At 35.8% G+C, this 20612-nt stretch overlaps 1 protein-coding gene across 4 annotated transcripts in view; it reads right to left on the bottom strand.

The window, feature by feature from the left end:
* Positions 1–5923: 5923 nt before the first annotated feature.
* Positions 5924–20612, bottom strand: part of FSIP1 (fibrous sheath interacting protein 1) — a 67240-nt gene continuing 52551 nt past the window's right edge. For 3 of the 4 annotated variants that reach the window (XM_088057930.1, XM_088057928.1, XM_088057927.1), the window contains exon 12: positions 8765–9340. In XM_088057930.1, the coding sequence (XP_087914056.1) occupies positions 8765–9340 (576 nt within the window). Of the gene's footprint in view, positions 6047–8764; positions 9341–20612 lie in introns of those variants that run through there. The other variant, XM_088057929.1, reaches the window with a different exon arrangement.

Below are 20612 nucleotides of genomic sequence, written 5' to 3'. Positions count from 1 at the left end.
GACAGACTTTGCAGCCCATTCCAATGATCTTGTCTGAGCCATGCCAAACTTTCATGCTAATTTATAGCATGCCTTTATGTAGCTTTTCTTGTCATTAGAATAAAAAAGGCAAGCCATATGCTTTGTGTTAACCCATAACTTAAGTCACTTAATTCACACCACTTTTTGCTTGGTGGGTGTGAATACAGTACGACACAAGAAGGAGATATAGCTGAGGTAAGTTAGGCCTTTACTTGTCAAAGAAACAACTATTAAAGGAAAACTAAACAGGATGAGCATGGAAGATGGCCACACTTCACAGAGCAGAGAAGCCTGTGGGAAATTTGCTGTTCCCAGCCTCCCTGGAGACTCATCAGTGGACCATGTAAGTGTACCAACCAATGCATGCCACTTCTAGAATTACTTGGTATTGGCCAAGTATTTGGCCTATTTTTGCATAGGTAATCTTTTAATTTCATGCTATTGTAGAGAACACAATATTTTCCTTCCACAACACAATCTTCCCAGAGCCCATACAAATGCAGCACCTTAAGTTTTAAAGTGGTCATCTGCATCAAACTTGTATTCAACAGGTGTAGTAGTTTAACCAGTAGGTATTCAAAGCTATGATACAGATAAAGAGATAATGACTGAGACAAGTGTAGAAAGATCTGCATCTTAATGACAATAGTTCATTTTTTACTGACACTGGCATGATTTTTGCAGGGAAGTCCACAGTAATTGGTAGATTTTCAACATAAATTTGTTTTGGAAAGGACTGTTGAGATTGCAGAGGTAAGCATCTTCAAGTATCCACAAGGGGAGTTCTAGCTCTTCTCACCTTTTCCAAAGAGAAAAAACAGGTGCACAAAGTTGTATGAATATTTAAGCAGAGTTACAACAAGAGGAAGAAAACTCATTTTAAAAAGTGCTTGGCAAGAAGTCTTAAAGACAAAATCTTCCACAGGAAATCCATAAAATTAGACAAGTATCATAGAGAAATTTGGATTTTCAAATTCAACCAAATTCCAGGAAGCCCAGACATCATTTGTCTTTCATTCTTCGCCTACTTTCAAAGTGAAGAACTTCTAGCCTAGGCAAAACATAAAAAGCTAAACTGAGGGCTGCTTAGACTCTGTGTCCTTGTCCCTTGATGGCTCTGCTCACAAAATGTGTATGGAGAGACCATTTTAGTGTTATTGTAAAATTAGGGTAGAATGCCTCAGGCAATGCCCTTCCCACCAAAACTATGCATACCAAATACACAAAGCAAACAATAAGAAAACAATGGCACAGATCAGCATTTCCACAAGAAAACAGCAGATTTTTAAGGGGAAAAACGTTCTGAATATAGAATAACTGCCTACAAAGCAAAATTGTTTATGCACTTTAACACTCCGCAAGTTACTGCACACTCCAGAATACTCCAGTTTACTGGGGTTTTTTTTAAGCATAAGAGGTATTGCAGATTCAACTGCAAGTAGTGAACTATTTCACATAGACATAAATGACAGGGAGCCTTTTATTCCAACTACTGTTTCTGGATTCTAGCCAACCCCTCAATGAAACGTATAATTGGATAAATGTAGGTTATGGCATTAGTAGTATTCAAGTGCCTCTATTCTATTTGAAAAGGAAACAGTTTTTCTGACCTTTAAATCTCACTACAAATAAAGGAGCAATTATTTCTCAATAAGTGCATCTGTTGAAAACTAAATTAAATTAAAGAAAAAATCAGTTACTATTTTTCCTAGCTTTCATAAACCCTCCTAACTTGTCAGCTTCCTGAGGATCTGCCAAACCACCTTGCCTTGTGTCTATCCTTCACACTGTGAGACTCCCAGAGGTGAGGCTCTCTCTTTGTAACTGGGGGAGGAAACACACTTGGAAGTGTAAGCTCTGGCAATTTTTTCATGTAAAAATCAAGAGAGAGGAGATCTTTTCCAAAGCTGTACTTAGAAAGCCTTTTTAAGAAGCATAACAAAAAGGTGCATTCTCATGTTATTTGCTGAAATTTTATCCAGCAAGTAGGGAGTTCTAATAAAATATTAAAATTCTTGTAGTTACTGAAATCACAGAAACTGAGCTGCAAACAACTGCCTCTCACTTTATCCATCCCTAACAGGGAGGTAAAAAAGCACCCTTTCCAGTACATGAATTTCCTGGCATACTTTTTCACATTTCTAGACTAGTCCTTGTTACTCTGATGACATGTTTAAGCAGCTCTTTCCTTGCTGATCTATGCAGCAGATAATTTTTGCACAGCCTGTTTTCACTCTGTGCTCAGCATGCCCACTGTCACTGCAGGAGTTCTGCTCGGGAAGTGAGAAGGAAAGCATGCACTACAGATCCACTAAGCAGACACCAGCCCACGTCTGTCTCGGAAAAAGGCATTAGGCTGAGGATTTTTGTGTGGTGTTTTCCTCTTTTTATTTTTTTAATGATGAAACTGAAAGTTTTTTTACCCATTGGTAGAACTACTTTAATTTAAACTTGAATTCTGGGCATACAATAATAATTTCACTCATTTTATTGTTGTCTAGATTCAAGAAACTTTTTAACTTTTTTTTTTTAATCAGGATATTTAGTTTGTCACTTCTTTTTGAAATTAAAATCCCTCAACCACTCTAAGTCTGCACAATAAATGCAAAGCTGGAGTGAACTTCTAACACCATTACAGTACACTGAAATCAATGCTGTAATCCTTTAAAATGTCTCACTCAAATGTATATTTTCTATATTATGTATCCAATTAATACATACAATTGTATTCAATACATACGTACAATTTATGTATGCATATATATACACACATATATAATGGCCATAAAAATGATTGAACCACCCTAATTTTCCACGTTCAGAGGAAAACAATATGCAGTTTTTCACTTTAAGGGCAAACCTTGGCAGCATCGAAACGTACCCACTGGAGAAAATCAGTATCAACAGCTGAGCACTGGCCACCACAAACACCAGCACCATGTGTGTGTCACTGAGGGGTCTCAGTGACAAAGACAGAATGATTTGGTCATGTATTGCTCAGCAATTAGATACAAGCACATCAGAATCTTTTCTTCATGGCTATGTTGCTTTCTCCAATATTAAATTCCTGGAGCAAAGCAGCTATCTGTGCTGTAAAATCACTGTGTGAAAAAAGACAAGGAGAACAAACAGCATAAATTTACATACACTCATGAAACTTCTTGTTCCTCAAACATCTCAAAGCCCAAAAATCAGAAGGATAACTTTAAAAATCTCTGTGCTCTGCTATTAAAGGAGCTACAGAAGACAATAAAGAAGTTATCAGAATCTTTTGCCAAATACAACCTATGTGGAATGAATTTATATATTTCAAAAAACCTGTTTCCAAATCCCAAGTTAGGCTGCAAAAAAAAAGAATTTAAACATCTTAATCATCACTGCTGCATCACTCCCCTGAGGAGAAGCTGCCACATTCCAGTGCAGCTGGAATTCAAATGGTGGCCCCAACTGAGGGGTTATTGCAGGTCACAACACAGAGTCACTGGAAAAACACAGAAAAACCCATGAATCCTCCTGGGTTCAACTTTCTTTTTACCCTGGTATTGGCAATGTTTTAGCAAATGACCTTGTCACTATATTTTATATAATATCTCTGTTATTGTCCACCTCTCACCAGTACCAGTACCAGTATTTTTCCAAATAATTTTATTTCAAACATAAACTTAAAACTGAGAATACAAAAACAAAGGAGGGCTTGAATTGATATTTCACCTGTAACATCAAGCAAGAAATAAAATATTCCCAAACAACCTGTTGTTTAATATAATGCAGTGGAAACCAAGTACAGATAAACATTAGGTCATTAATTTTTTACAGTCTCTGAGCTTTGGGTGTTGACCCAACACACCTCTGGAATAGCAAGCCATGAGTGCTAGGTCCCAGTGGTTTGCAGTGACCACAACTGGTGCAGGGTGCTCAGCACTTCTCAAGACTAAAAGTTGAGTTACAGACCTCCTGCTGGAACATACTCTTCAAGTCAATAGCCACCCAAACTTACCTGCTTATCCCTGAAATGCCAGATGCAAATAAAAAGTTGTGTGGTTTCAGGAATGTTGTCTTTGTTAGCAACAGCAACCCTTCCTTGAGGGTGCTAGCAAAAGCTGTTTTACAGCAGTGAGAGATTCAAGATAAGAAAATAAAACAAGAAAAATAAGAATTACTTAGTATTTTTCTTAATTTTCTCTAGATATTATACATATAATCTTTAAACATAATTTAGATTTCTTCCAAAACTGCCCAAGCACTTGAAACACTTTTTTTGAGAAGGTCTCTATAGAACACAAGTTCCATGTGAAAATAACTGGACTGTGGAAAGATTAGAGCCAGCAGACTGTCCTGAATGAATATCATACAGGCACAGAAAATACTCTTAAAAATGCTTGTCAGTATTTCTTCAATTATATTTATGCTAACAAAACTATGACACAGGCTTAATATTTTTACAGTAAAAAAAAGATGTAGGTGAGATTTGAAAAGTTCCATGAATTTGCTTACAGCAATCCTACACAGAACATGCACTGTCCAAAGGTTTGTTATTCCTGTGTACTGAAGAACAAGTAAAAATATCAGAAAGTCAGAAAAGAAATAGCGATTTCTTGTTGCAGATACAATGTCCCATTCATATTTTTAACTAAAAGCAAGTTGATTAGATTCTGATCTCTGTTATATCCACACAGTTTCAATTTCTCCAGAAGTGTGCATCCACTCCTACTGACAACTCTGTAAATTAGATTAAAATTTGAGCCAATATGCACACTAATTTAAACATTCATATTAGATCAAGTAAACCCTAAGCAATAACAGCCCATGTATAGTTAATACTCTCTCTATACATCTTTTCTTGGTGAATGTTAAATGACTATAGGTATAGGATCTGAGAAATAATCTGTCCTTTTAGGTTAAGTCACATGAGAGCTTGTAAATGGGATAAATCTGTTGAATCTTCTTTGCTAGAGTATCTCTCCCCACTTAAAAAAAGTTTTTAAAAATAACCATGTTTTTTTAATAATGTTTTCTTATTCTGATATTGCAGCACATGAAATGGAAAACTGACCATCAGCTGAGTAAATAAGGCAAAAATCAGGAAGAAATACTAGTTAAAGACTAGACGATCAAAAGCCTGTAATGAATTGTTACCTCAAACCCAAACCAGCTGCATTACCCTCCCCCCATCACTACAAGGTTTCACAATCTAGTAGCTGCTAGGGAAAACTTCTGAATGCCTACACTTTTACTCCCACCAAGCCTTCACCAGGGGCTGCCATCCTTCCTCATTTAATTACATTTCTTAACTGGAAGACACAAATGTTTGCCGTGTGGTTGTTGTTTTCCCAGACAAGAATCAGGCAGACCTGAGCAGACAGGTGCTGATGTTCTGATCCAGCAGAGCACTTGTGCAATTCAAGCCCTCAACCAAACCTGGTCCAGCCAAGAGACAGCCCCAGGCAAAACACTGAGTAATGGGATGCTTCATTGAGTCAGGACTGTCAGACAGACTGCAAGCTCCAGCAAACTGCAGTGAGGTAACAGAAGCCACAATTTAGCTAACTTCACGAAAAAGCCAGACTCTGTGTGTGTGTGTGAAGAAAAATGAAATTATTATATATATTGCACACCCTCTCTAATAAAGCCTCATCAGTAAATACTAAAATTTTAAAATTTAGTTGGTTTTTTCGTTTTATTTTTTACAGATCAAGACAGGCATGTCTTACCATACACAAAGCTACACAATATCTGTGTACATTTCTTTATTAGGCAGAACACATCCAGGAAATTTAATGAAATGCAAGAGTTTATTTTGAAATCAAACTGCAAAAATATATGACAATGAGAATAATAATTATCTCTAAAGAAAAAAATCAACTCATGGAAATTTTCAATTATGATAATTTATTCCCATCAGGTTGCTTTATATGGTACTGTATCAGTGTAATAACAATGATAGAGGTTTAGCTACACTTTTGGAACACAGTTGTGCAGAGAAGCATACTGTCACTCTCCCCTCAAATTTCAATGTTCATATGATCTGAAAAAAAAGAAAATAAAAAGGTGCTAAGCTGCTGTAAGCACAACATTATTTGTAAGAGAAAAATATAAGAACAGTTGTGATATAACTTCTACTTAAACCTTAATATAGCCCCTCAAAATAGAGCTGGAAATAATTATTTACTGGCTCATACAATTATGAGAAATAACAGCCTTTTCATTTCTGCATGTGGGCAAGTCTGGATTCTGTTAACCTCAGTAAACACCATCTATGTTTACGTACATACGAGCTGGGTATAGGTTAGTGCTTCTTTCAAGAAACAGGCATTATTTATCTTTGAAGGCACACAAGCATTTCCTTCAATACATACATATATATGCGTTATGCTAATAATTATGCTTTCCTTAAAATAGATATATCTATAATTTAATGTATTACAGTAAATCTGTATCACAGACTACAGTACCATAAAGAATGCAAAACTGAAATTGTGCTAAACTAGTTTCACACTATTTTATTTGCTTAACCAGCACTACAAAGGATTTAAACCATATGTAGAGCAGGCAAGAAAATCAAGCTACTTGCAGAAGATTATGCATACATATTTAAATGTCCTTTACAATTAAGACAATAACAAAACTCAGCTATGTAAATATCTCTTACAAATGACAATAACACCTGACACTTCTCATACCTTCATCTCTAGATGTATTTGCCTTAAACTGGATTGCACTGGGATCTCCATTTCCCAATACAATTAGCACATTCAATCGTGTCTGAACTAACGAGCAAATTATCTACAGAATATGTTAAGCAAGTTCACAAATTTGATAAATAACACATCCTTTGGCCTATGTCCAGGACTAATTGCTTCAGACAGAACTGAGTCACCTTTGTAGGAAACAAATTAATTAGCTCCTTAGTTAAAAACGAAAAATAATCAGGGACTGAAAATTCAGAATATTTCCCCTCTCAAAGAAAGAACTGGTAAGCAAAAACATCATAAAACCGAGATGCTTATTAACCATGCAGATTTGAGTTCTACATGATTAAACATTACTCATCATCTGTTTCATTCACTGTTGAAAACAGATAATCTAAATACCCCATTACATTACTCTGACACGCATGATTTTGACTCAAAGATATTTAAATTATTATGAGATAACTGTTAACTCATTCACCTTGTAGACTTCTACAATGAGATGTCCCATATGGAAATTCACTTAATAGTGAAAATCTCCTTCCTCTCTTGTGCAGTAAAATTACCTCACAGTGACTCTATCTACAGTTACCTGCTCACTTCAGTACCCAGTGGTCACAGTATTTCCTTGATCTAACACATCCCCTCTTAAAACCCACTCATAATGGGAGGTGGGAGGTGGAAGGTGGGGCTGAGTCACGCTTGGCTCTGACCGTGCTACATCTGTTTGGGCTAAAGGAGAATTTTAACTCAAGTGAAGGCAGCAAGTTACTGAGTTTTTCTCACTGTTGGTTGCCAAAGAAACTAGGTGGTGTAGCATGTAATCATGTTACTCCTGCATGAGATCAGGCTGTCCCTGGCAGAGGTGATCTCTGTGGTGCTCCCCATGACCACCACTGCCACCGTGCTCTCCTCTGGGCAGACCGCTGTCTCCCCTCACTCTGCTCCTCTGATGCCTGCATCTACATGACGAGCAAAGACAGCTTGTGAAGGCAGCGGATAAGTAATCTAACAAAAAATACAAAAAAAGCACCAAAACCACCCAACCTTTTCTACAGGTACTATTTCTATTTTCTTCACGTAGAAGCTATCGCTTAAATCTCATAAGGGGAAAACAGTGCAGTCAAGTACGGATATCAGCTTTGTCTGTCAGTATAAAAACAGCAATAACAAGACTTCCTGCATTCTGACAGGCAGAATTGCCTTGAAAAAATATAAACATTCCTCTCACTGTAGAAAGATTAACTACAAGCAAAGAAAGTGTTGTGATCATAATTACAAAATTATAACATAACAGAGGGATATTAGGATGTTCTTTTAAATTACTGATGCATGTGAAAAAAACCAGTTTCTCTAAATCCAGAACAGATTTCCAGTATAACAAAGATCAATTGACAAACATAGCAAAATGTATTGATTTCTAATAAGATTTGATTGTAGCACTATAACCACAAACTTCATACTGTCATAACTTTTATGAAAAAAATGAAAAGTTTACCTGCCTAAAATCTGGCTTATTTGATCAGCTGGCCTCCCAGGAAGAGAACTAGTCTTAGGTTAAAAATCTAAATATAGATATAGATTTAGATTGCAATATCACTGTGTAATTACATATATGTAAAGAACATAAAAACAAGAGACATTTCCACAATCTTTTTATAATACCAGTGAAAAAATTTAATTTTACCTAATTAAAAACTTTCATGAAACACCTGGATTTTCATCTGAATTTTTGTACCAACTACTGTGAGAATATTTGCTCTCCACAGAACAGTGACCATGATTTTCTACTACCAAAAAGTAATCCATATGCATTTTCAACACTGTTTTCCAGCTGACAGAATAAATCAACATCAATTATATATTTCATAAACCTCCTAGTCAATTATTTCAGAGTAAGAATTTTAATAAACATTCTGTTATTTTGTGCGTATTTCTTTTGGCACAGTTTCATGTTTTCTAAAAGATCATTCTTGTCCCACCATAATAATCAGTGTGTATTGGTGCATACCTTTGGTGAGAACCTGCTTAGGTTTTTCATTATAATCAAAAGCCTATTCTAAAGGGTTGTTAAGAGTCTCACCTCCTTTGGTTTGCAGTGGTATGCTGAGAATGTCAGCCTCTGTGGATGGCTCATTGTTCATGCTGATGCAATATAATGGTTCACCCAAGAAAGAAGGTTTCTTCAATCTTTTTGTGTTGAGTGCTCTTGACATAAAGTAACCCTCAGTAATACTCTTATCTTCCATCTTCTGTAAACCTTCTAGGTCATCAGGTTCCTCTGTTTGGGCCAGTGAATCCTTTGATAAGTGACTACCAGCCAATGCTTTGCTGATATAGTAGCCAGGGATTTTGCTCTCTGCATTAACACATAAGCTTTTGTCTTCAAGTCCAGCCTTTTCCTGAGCCATTAACATCCCTACAATATGGTCTTCAACTAACATTTTGGAAAGACTAGATGTAGAGTGAAGAGTGGAGTCTTGACTTGTGTAACAGGGGGGACTTAATCCAAAAGAAAGAGATTCCTGAGACTGTGGCATGGTAACGTTACTTATTGTTCTCTGAGGCTGCATACATTCTTCCAGAAGGGTCTTAATCTGCTCTTCAGAGAGGCTCATTTGTTCTTCAGTCTGAAAAAAAAAAAAAAAAGCGAGAATTTCTTCTGTCAAAATATAATTAATGAAAAGCAGTGCCATAAAACAGCTTGAGACACACACTGGCAGAATCCTTGAACAAATATCAAGGTTTTTCAAGTCAAACTGAATTTAAATATACATTTCCATAATCACAAAGTTTATGCAGCATCCTCACTAGGTTCTAGATAGATTCTGTAATGAAAGTTAGGAAAGAAGTTTGATGTCCACAAGGCACTGAGAGGTCTATGATTTTGCATAGTCTTCCATGAGATCTGACTGGTTTTTATTAGCAGAGCATGTACTTTTCTTATTTTTTGGTTTGCTGTGAATACATACAGACACACACACACACATACAGACTCTTTAAGGTTTTAGTTATTGAAAGCAAAATAGCACGTGGCTAGAAGACTTGGGGCAATGCAGCTGGGGTTAGAAATGGTTTTGGATAGCACCAGCCCACAAAGCCTGTCACATACTCACTGAAATATTACCGGCCTCTCAGGTAGCAATGCCACATAGTCTCTCTCTCAACCATGGGACACAAAGCACATCAGTTACCTACCACGGCAAGTAGTACCCATAGCATGTGACAGAAGAAAGCTCCATAGTTTCTGCAGGACAGTTCTAGTGCTTCCTTCAAGCTGTCACTGCTTGCATAGCTTGCAGATATATCTTTTCAGTTGATTTCTTATTCAGAGACTGACACACTCCCATCATTTTTATCACACAGGTCTCCTTTATTGGACATTTCTTAAAATTTGATATTAAAGATAATGACTGATATTAGCTGGTTATGGTGAAGAATAGCAACGGATATTTTGCTTAAAGAGGCTAGCAATAGGGAGTTACTTCCAGCTTTTACAATCTTTAATGCTCCTGAAAACAGAGTAGCACAATATTTCCTGACAATTTAAAGATTACAGTAATAAGAACAAGACTGTTTTTAGATGTGTAATACATTTGCCCATGAAATAGGAGCTATAGAAGATATCATAAGATATATTAAAAATGTTGGAAATGCTATGCAACATTTAATAGAGGAAAATGCTTTCTACAATCAGAATCTCAGTTTTACCCAACCTCCAAGACACAAAGGAACAGTTGACATACTAATGAACCTTTAGGCTACAGTGATTTATATAAAAAAAAATTTTATTCATTGTGCAATGACTTCTACGCAGAATCTACTTTACATTGTGCTAGAGGATGGAGCTACTGTCATTTCAGAGGAGAGATCAGTATCAGATGTTTAGCTGATATTTTTTTCCCTGAGGATTTCTGATCCAACTACAGGAGTCATACTATTCTGTTTGATATATATAACATGACTTGGCTACAGCCAAGATACCACAGGGTGTACGGATTACACCTGAAAACTGATTATTCATGTTCATCAATGGGGACAGTTTTCAGTCAGGAAAGAAGGAATATTTCTTTGAAAAACTTACGGCTATTAAAAATTACAAGATGACACTAAAAAGTGGACAAGAATGACATTTTAAGTTACCTTCAGTCATCATTCTGTACTCACACTGTCAAACATTAATAATAGCTAATAATCACTGCTACAGACTGAATACTGTACAGTTCAGGCACTAACTGATGTGCATAAACTCAGCTCTATAGAGTTATTTAACCCAGTAGTCTTTTCCTGCAGAATCAATTTATTTCCCAAAAATACTCCAAGTTTCTTTCTTACACATAAAACAGAAGACAACTGCATTAAAGAAATCAACATGTTGAGAGCTTTTAAATATGGAAAAAGAAAGAAAAGGAAAAGAGCATTGACAGACTATCATTATGGGTAGAGATCTTTATTTAGATGACCAAGAATTGGCTAATTTTATTGATATTCAAGTAATCTTGGTATCAATATATTTATTTTTGATAATATTAACTAAATTAAATTAAACCACAAGCTTAAGTGGAACATAGAAAACATGTAAAATATTACATCTTCAAATTTTAGTTAGTCTTCTAAATTTTAATCCTAGTGCAGAAAGAACTCACTGATGAAAAGTAAATCAAAAATAACTTGAATAAACAATTAGCAGCAAAACATTATGATGAATCAAAAATGAAACATGAAATTTTTCAAGTTTTCACTTCTAACCTACTAGCCCATGCTGAAACCCTTCAATTTCTTGAAAAAGTATTTTAATTTGCAGGATAGCTTTTGTTTCAAACCAGTGATTATCAGCATGGACTCACTGTAAGAAATAAGATGCATTCACACAGGAAGAGCATAACATAAGAGAGCACTACTGGAAGCACAGCTGCATTGAGAGTATATCCAAAGAGCAGATTATACTGTGTAAACACAACTATATTTGTAACACAAAAGATTCTCACATCTGGAAACCCACATGGATTCTCACATGGTTTTGAGCGTGTGGTTCTATACTAACATATTTCAAAGCTCTTGGCCAAGATAATTTGGAGCTAATTTTATGTTAATGACAGGGCAATTTACTCACTGCAGAAAGGAATTATGTATATGAAGCAAATGAATGATCAGTACAAAATTTACATTGTGAGGAAGAACATCTTGTCCTACCTTCCTTTGGTCCTTTTGTTTCCCCTATCTGCAGACCATTTTCCCTCATCCCATTTTTTTTCCTTCTTTTTCTTTTTTCTTTCAGGAAAATCATATGGCTTGTATCCATAGATTCCCTTGATTATTACCAGAGGGGTAAGTGTAAGATTAGAGCCTAAGGCATATGGGAGGGAAATGAATATAACAATGATAGGGTTAAAAAGTTTGGGAATTAGTGGGCATGTTTTTCTCCAGAGTGGCAGGCCTGCAGCCAAAGCAGACAGTGTAAAACATTTCTTTGTTCCTTCTTTTTTCTTTCTCTCTCTCTCTCCCTTTGGTTTTTTTGTTAGACTTGCATGTAAAGATAAAGAAAGTATTTAATAAACATCTCCAAAAATTACATTTTATAATACTAAAGGTGCACTATTATTTTCTTTTGCCAAACTCATGAGATGACTATAGGCTTAAGGAAAAATACACAGTGAAGAAGATAAATAGCCATCAGTCATCCACTCAGCAGCCAGGAATTTACATTGAAATGAAAGCAGAAAGGCTGCTGTTAAAATCAGGAAACAGAGTTTAGGGAAACACCGTAGGGAAAGACATCTCAAAGAAAAACGTCTGTGCATTTGCAATCAAATGAGCATTTGAACTCATGGAATTGCATAATGCAACAACTGTATTAGGAGTCTGCAGAGTATATATTTGCACACATCAGAAGCAATCCAGTCACAACCAACTGTAATAGTTCAGAGTCATGACTTGGAATCAGTAACACAGTCTTAGGGAGACACTGGATTCAACATCTCCCAAGCTTTCACTCCCCTCATAGTAAATAATTTACAACTCCTATCCAGAATAAATACTTCTAGACATTTCTTTAAAAATACAAGGACATAAAGTGAGTGTCATTCAAAATGCAGAAGCAGCCCACTAGACAAGGGAAAATAAGGTATTAGATCTGGTTCCCATTAAAAACTAGAAAACCTTTTAATTGTTCTGGCTAATTTTTAATAGGACACTGAGTCCTATTCATTTCCTAGGCTTTTTTATCGTTAATGATCCAAAAAACTAATTCCTAGCCAGGAGTTTAGGAGCCTGCTAATGACCTTAACTGTTTATGTGTGGTTAGCTTTTCACACACTTGTGGCCCTCCTCTGACTGAAGATTTCTTGTTCCTTGCTGAATTCCTCTGTGACAGGAGTCTATAGAGAAAACCTTACTGCATGTGGTAGGAATGCAAACTTGTGCTTTGCTGTGGACAGCCCCGCTGTGACTACAAGTTTTCAAGTTCAAATCTTTAGGCTTTCTTTCTACACCTATACAGTAACAAAAACAGACTAACACTGAAAGCCCTTATCAGATTTTACCATGGGGAGAAAGCTAACATGTCAGGATTATTTCTAATTATAGTAAATAATCATAAAATGACACGTAGCAAATGAGTAAGTACTACAAAGTCAGGATATTTAAGGACTATGCAGCTGGCACATCTATAAACATGGAAATTTTGTTCCTTAAAGTGCTGCAATCAATAGTTCTCATGGTACTTTATTTGTTTGAAATAATTTACTTTGATGCTTAATTTGCTGACATTTTTACTGGTGTGTGAGACTGCAACAGTCAATTCTAAGGTAGCTGTTTTTTTCCTGGTAAAACTACTCCATTTTAACAGAATACTGACCTATTGAGACAAAGTTCAGATTTTTGACAGATCATCCCAGGGTAGTTTTGTAAGTTTTAGTTATTTAATATTTTTTTGACAGTTTCCCAAACAGCTCCATTCTGCTTTGAAAAAGCAACCCTCGCCTTCTATCTCCACATTACTCGACTCAATGTGCACCATGAACTCCAAAGTCTCACCTTTCTGCATCACACCCAAGCATCATGTACTTGTCTGTGAACAGTATCGGCCAGGGCAACTGTGAAATATCATTAATATGCTGCATACAAACCACACACATCATCTCACTGTGGAACAGTTTCTTACAATTTTCAGAAATGTTGAAAGCCCAGAGTTCTTTTGCACCACAGAAGTCAGTTTGGTGTCCATAACTTGTAAACTGATTTAAATTGATGTACTGTGTCCATTGTGGATTGACCCCAGCAGGTACCTAAGGACCACTCAGATGCTTGCTTGCTCCCCACCCCCTCACCCCAGTGGGAAAGAGGAAAGGATGAGCAAAAACAGTAAAGGAAAGGAAGAGTAAAAGCAATAAAACTTGTGGATCAAGATAAAAATTGTTTAATTGTTTAATAAGCAAAGAGAGAGAAAGATAACAAAACAAGCAATGCAAAGGCAACCACTCAGTATCTCCCATGGGTATACCAACACCCAGCCAATTCTGAGCAAAAAATGGTTAGCTTTGTAGAACCCACTCTTTTCTCTTTTTATTACTGTGCACAAGGTTATATGCATTGGTATGGAGCATCTGTTTGGTTAATTTGGGTCATCTGTCTGGATCCCAGCATGCTGCACATCCCCAATCTACTCCCTAGGAGGGCAAAGTGAGAACCAGAGTAGGCCCTGACGCTGTGCAAATGATGTTCAGCAACAGCTAAAACACAGGTGAGTTATAGCCACTTTTTGATCACAAATCCAAAACACAGCACCCTACAGGCTGCTATGAAATCATTAACATCCCAGCCAAACCCAGTACAGGGACCCACACATCTCCTTTCACAAAGAAACTAAGTGTTCAGCATGTCATTTTACTGCTTCTAGTGGCTGCCTGTTGCTTGTGCTTGTGCTTACAAACCCTGTGTTAAGAGAAAAAGCTTAATGAAGGCAAAAGAAAAAAGGTAATCTTTCCTCTGTATGGCTGCTTCAGAAGGGTTAGTTCAGAATGTAATGACAGAAAATATTAAAGGGAGTAGACCAGAAACATGCTCACAACTCAGTGAGTGTGTTTTTGGAGAGGCCAGTAATGTGTATGGATTTGACAGTGTTAAAAATTGAGACTGAAAGCTGAATAATGGATTCAGAAATTAAGAGCTCCTTACAATCATGATTTACCATCTGGTGGTTCTGTGCTTATGTCTAGTGGGCTTCTGTAATGTTTCAGCAATGACCTATATCTTCAAGAATGAATAAGATACCTAAGCCATAGAGAAAATCTCCTGCTTCTGTTTTTCCCTCCCTTTCCTTCTGTTAGTTAAATTTTCCCTTTTATTTTTTCCACTGTTTCTGTTTGTGTAAGGGCAAAATGAAAAGGTCTACTAGTCAATTTTTGGTAGCTGCTGCTGCTAAGAGCCAAAACACAGAAAGTACAGAAGTATCTTGGCAAAAAACCAGAAGCAGCAGAAAAAAAGAGGGGGAGATTATTTGGCATCTGGTAACATCACTGTCTGAAAAGAAAATTCAATTTGTAACATTATGAGCCATCAGAATCTCAACATCAAAGTGATGATCAGCCTCATGGAATAATATAAAATCTCCACTAAAAAAACAATTTAAGAATTTTAGAAGAGAAAATAAACTTCATCAAGAAATTTAAAATTAAAAACCCTAGATTTTTAAATTTTTTTCCCCTTCTTTCTCTGACAAAGAGCTGTTTTAAAAGAAATTTAAAGAGACATGAGTTTATACAATTTTGATCTTATTTAGAGTAGCAAAGTAGGTGAACACTGTGGAGACAAGACATAATAATTGTATCAGAGCTTTTTAAAGGTAGCCTATAGGTTATCCAGGTAAAACCAATTAAATCAGTTTTGCCTCCAAGAACTTGTCATAAACATGCCTATTTCAGTCATTGCAAAGAGGCATAACATTTGTTTTAATTTTACCTCTCTCAAAAATATCAAGTCAATTGCTTGTGGCTTGAATGTGCCAATAAAGGAAAAGTGTGTTTCATCAGCTATGCCACACTCTGTAAACTTTAGAAAGAGAAAGCAACTGGTTGCTAGAGGCAACAGAAGCTGGAGGAGAAAAAAAGAAGGAAGATAGAAGATCTCTTGCAATGATTTACTTTTCATTTGACACTATAGACACAAAGCTACATTGCTCACGGCTGTGGAGTTTAAATGGTACTATATGAGGGTATAATTAAGAGGTTTGTAAGTGGGATGGCTGTAAGTGGGAATTATTTCTTGGAAACCTATGGAAATAATTCCATCATTTTTAAAGACCCAAAAAGCCGTACTTCTGAATTGCTACATGTTGTACTTTTTACCCTAACTTTTAATATTACTTTCATTTAATGGTAGCTTTTGATCTACAGGTTCCATTACATTTTCTAGGAACTTACATATTAATGAGTTCTCACCCATGGGCACTAAAATCTAAATTTGTATGTCCTCACCAAGTTTTAAAAAGGTAACTTAAGGAAACAGAAACTGAAAATGTCAAATCAGGCAGGTTAAAGTAAAGAAAGCTTAAAGTTTCTACCATTTCTATCAGGCACATATTGTAATAAAAAAATGAGTATTTTCAAGTAGTGGAAAATTACTCTGCCTCATAATTTTCCTCAACTGAGTATATATGACTTAAAATATCAAATATAATTAATTAAAATATCTATTTTCATTGGCATGATGGCTTTTTCTGTCATTTTGGAGTTAATATAACATAAGACTTATGCATCAAAGTTATATTTCCCCTAAGGTCAAAACAGAGGATGTACAGCATATTTGACTTTTGTATATACTGGATAATAAAAATTTTCTTTAGTGAAGTTTCAACATTGTTACTCAGTTTTACTCCAGCTTCCGTCATTAGCAGCAGGGCACAAATTTCAAGTAAGCAGGAATTAACAAAGGAAGCAATTTTAATCAACATCTTTAACAAAATATAATAACTAAAATTCTAAATAAATATATATTAAATTGTGTAATTAAATGTACATAAAATATATTTTCCTGGCTAAGGCATAGAGGTACTGACTTGATGTAAACAGCTTGTTTACCTGGATATCTTACTAGTCACTAAACAATTAGAGTTGGGTGTTGCTTAGAGAATGTATTTTCAAAGTTTATGGATTTTAAAAGCTGCATAAATCATTATGTAAATCCTCCTTCATTTAAACACTATACTATGAGAAAAGTCTCTGATTTAAATCACTTTGAATTTGAAAATCCATCTACTCCAAGGTTGTCAACAGATGTTTTGCAATAATTTAGCTGTTTTAACTCCATATTAGTTCAAAATTTAGCTCTTCTAATCTACTGTGTTTGTAGTTAGAAAAAATCTAAGTATTTTTCCATATTTGAGTCACTGTAAAAATTTTCATTTCTAAAATCTCAACAAATGGTAGCTCCCTGTTTTTAGAGCACTTGATTTCATACAGTTTCAAGAGTTCTTATATTAGAAGCAAGCTGGTTTTAACTAAACACACTGACAGTGTGTGAAAACATAGGACACAAATTCCTGAACTGGTATTTAAAATCCATTACTCAGAATAAGACTCATTTTCTAGCCTTTATTGAAGAAGCAGAACTTCTGCAATCTAGACTATTTAGCATTCAAAACCAGTGTCCTAAACATCTCATTTTGTGTTTTTAACTGTTTGTTATTAAGCATTTAACAGATTTCATTCCATAGAAATCTCTTCCTTGAATATTAAGTTGTGGCTTTAATTTTCAGCAAAGCCAGTAGAGTAGACAAAAATGCCTTGATGTGGTTGCAGCTGTTTTCTGTTACAAAACCCCCCCTTTTTTTTTTTGTCATATTGGCTTAATATTTTTTTCAGAGAAATAGTGTAGCATAATGGGCTCACCCTCAAATACAGCATTTTTAAAACTGCAATGAACTATCCAGAGATTTTAAGTATACTTACAGGTTTATAATATAGAGAAGGAACAGAAAATGTTCAAGAACAGAAGTGTTCAAGGCCAGATTAGATGTGGCTCTGAGCAACTTGGTCTATAATAGAAAGTGTCCCTAGCCACAGCAGGGCAGTTGGAACTAGGTGAGGTTCAACTCCCTTCCAGCCCAAACCATTCTATCCTTCTATAATTCTGTGAAAACAGAGAACCCACAAACACATGATCTAGGTGACCTATGCAATTAAGAGTACTTAAGTCTTAGTAAACATGGAAGGGACTGGCCCAAGGAGCAGCAGGCCATAAAAATTCATCTAAAGCAACTACAGACAGAAGCTTCAGACCCGATTTTCTGATGCTCTTTAGAGATACCTTTTAAAGTGACTCTGGTTGGCCTTGTGCATCAATTGTAACAGGCACCTCTAAATATTGACTTTTTCTAAATAAGATATTAATATATATGGTAAGCCTGCTCTGTAGGACATATTTTGAAAGTGTAAATATTCTCTTCTGATAGCAGAAGTATTATATGAAGGAGGTCTGCTGTATTCAGAATAAGAAGATACAGAAACCCACAGGGTTCTTCAGTCAAGTAATATAGGTAGGGCACAATCTCAGTTATCCAAGTTAAGGTAGATCACAGTCTCTTTTATGAATGTGGTTTTCTTACAGAGTTTTTGACATCCTCTCTTTGTTTCACATTCACATCACCTAAATCAAGAGCCTCAGCAAAGTGCTAACATCAGCTGTAGTTCCCCAAGGTCCTCACAGGCAGCAGAGAGACACCAGCACCAGGAACTGAAATTCAACCCAGCTAAAATTTAAAGACAGAACATTTATAATTTTGCTTACTAATTACTCTTTTAACATTGAAGCCTTTCTGACAACATATTTAAAAGGCTACTCAACAAAAAAAGAGAATGGGAGGAAGCAGAAATCAATATTAAAAAAGAAATTTGTCAAGTCACAGAAAAAACAATAAAATATACTACTTTTCAGAAACTTGTTGTGAAGAAATATGTTGAAATATAGAATTGAAAATCTATTATCTAGCTTTAAATGACAAGACCCATAATGTATCACACTGGCTTAGCATTTCATTGTCTTTCTCCCACAAGCTTAATATAACAGCATGCACAGTATTGCCATGTATTGGTACATGCAAGAATTCAAACACTGAGAGACAGCATCCTCTCCAAAAATATCAGGTCTAGTACAGTTGAAACTACAACTTTTTTCTTGTTTTGGTCTTTTAATTGTTACAGTTTTAAAGAAAGGCTTGGGTTTGTCTCTTTTTTTATAAGGAGCAAAAATTCTAGTGCAATTATGGCACTGCTAAAATCTAGAGCATTAACAGTACCAAAAATTAACAACAAATAACAACTTATAGGAATAAAAAAGAGAAGCTGTCAATCTTTGTAGCTGTGTGAATTGCAAATATGGAATCCTACCTCACAGTCTCAGGACAATGAAGTATCTTTTAAAAAAAGGAAAAAAAAGAAGTTCCCATTCATTGCTTCTGAAATATTTCTGTAGTTTTCAATTCATGACATGGATAATTACACTCATAAAGGAACATCCCATCTAAAATCTATGAAACTGTCATTGTCTTTAAGGGTCCCTGTACATAAGTATAGATAAATGAGTAAGGGTATGGATAGTTGTGCCACATCTCTGTCTCTGCTTGTGAGAGGCCAGAGAAAGAAAATTCTTTATCAGTTCTGTTTGGTGGGGCCTGTTGCCACAAGGCAAGTGCAAAGTTTCTACAGGGAACATCAGGTTGTAGCTGTGTTTGTCAGTGAGGGCACGTATTTTATGGAGCGCTGAAATAACATTTCTTAAAAAGAAAGAGAATAATATCAAGCTTTTTCTTTACTGAAGAATGGAAGGGTATTTTGAAATGAGGTAACTGCATCTGGCTCTTGTATTTCCATTCAAAAGGAAAACCCAAAAGCCTTTAGGAAGAATGTGATGAACAATATTGCCCCAGGCAAAACATTTCATTTGGAGTTTCATCCTTCCTGCACCCGTTCTTGATTTTGGATAGGGGGTGGGGCACAAAACCTTTCAGTAAGTACAAGAACAGGAGTTAAAGCTTGAAACATTCAAATATCTATTACCAGAAAATTCTCAGTTACCATTAAAAAACCTGAGACTAAGATAATGCAAATGCTAATCTATTGTTACCACTTGATGTTTGGCAGCTGTTTTTATGAAGACACATAAAAAAGCAAAATTATAACGTTATTTCTTTTTTTTTTTCTAACTACAAAAGGCACTGCACAGAAAAGTTGTTAAAGTAAACTTCTAGTTGTTAAAGTAAACTTCAGATTCGATTATTTTTTAAAACACACTTTTTCCTCAGGTTTGTCTAACAAAGTAAATGTGTAACAGTACTAATGTCCACATTCCTGTTAGCATGAAAAATTTCATATATTATCATAACCAAAACCCGTGTATTTTATGTCTTTGACAAACTAGAAACAGCATAAAAATTTTAAAAACAGGTAAGAGAGCCCCTCTGTTTTTCTTCTGAGGCAACAAGGGAAAACCTCAGTTACTTTCTGCCACTAACTTTATAATAGTTTTCAATTCCCTAGCCCTTAGCAATAAAATCCACTTTCAGCATCTTCAGTTGTCCTCATGTCCTGTAGCACGGACAACCAAAAATGTACGTGTATTCCCAGTGTTGCAGTTCCTTATTGTTATTATCCTGGTTCATGTAATCAGAAGCACAGATGCATATTCGTGAAAAGCAAGAAACAAAGCCCTTACTCAGTTTAGAGAGGCAGTAAGTGGATTTGACAATGGAAGCCATAGACCAAAAGGTACAAAACACATCGCTGTAGTACACTTTTCCTTGTCTCCACTCACTTTTCCTGGTAAATCCATGCCTGTAGGTAAGAGATGGTTGCATGTCTGTAACTAGAAGCAACTATATTCAACAGGTCACACAATCACACTGGGCAG

This window comes from Pseudopodoces humilis, chromosome 7 (assembly GCF_049639895.1).
Source record: "Pseudopodoces humilis isolate 2021_Gansu_Grassland_sample_001 chromosome 7, ASM4963989v1, whole genome shotgun sequence".
NCBI classification, from domain to species: domain Eukaryota; kingdom Metazoa; phylum Chordata; class Aves; order Passeriformes; family Paridae; genus Pseudopodoces; species Pseudopodoces humilis.
This window is presented reverse-complemented; position numbering and strand designations above follow the sequence as displayed.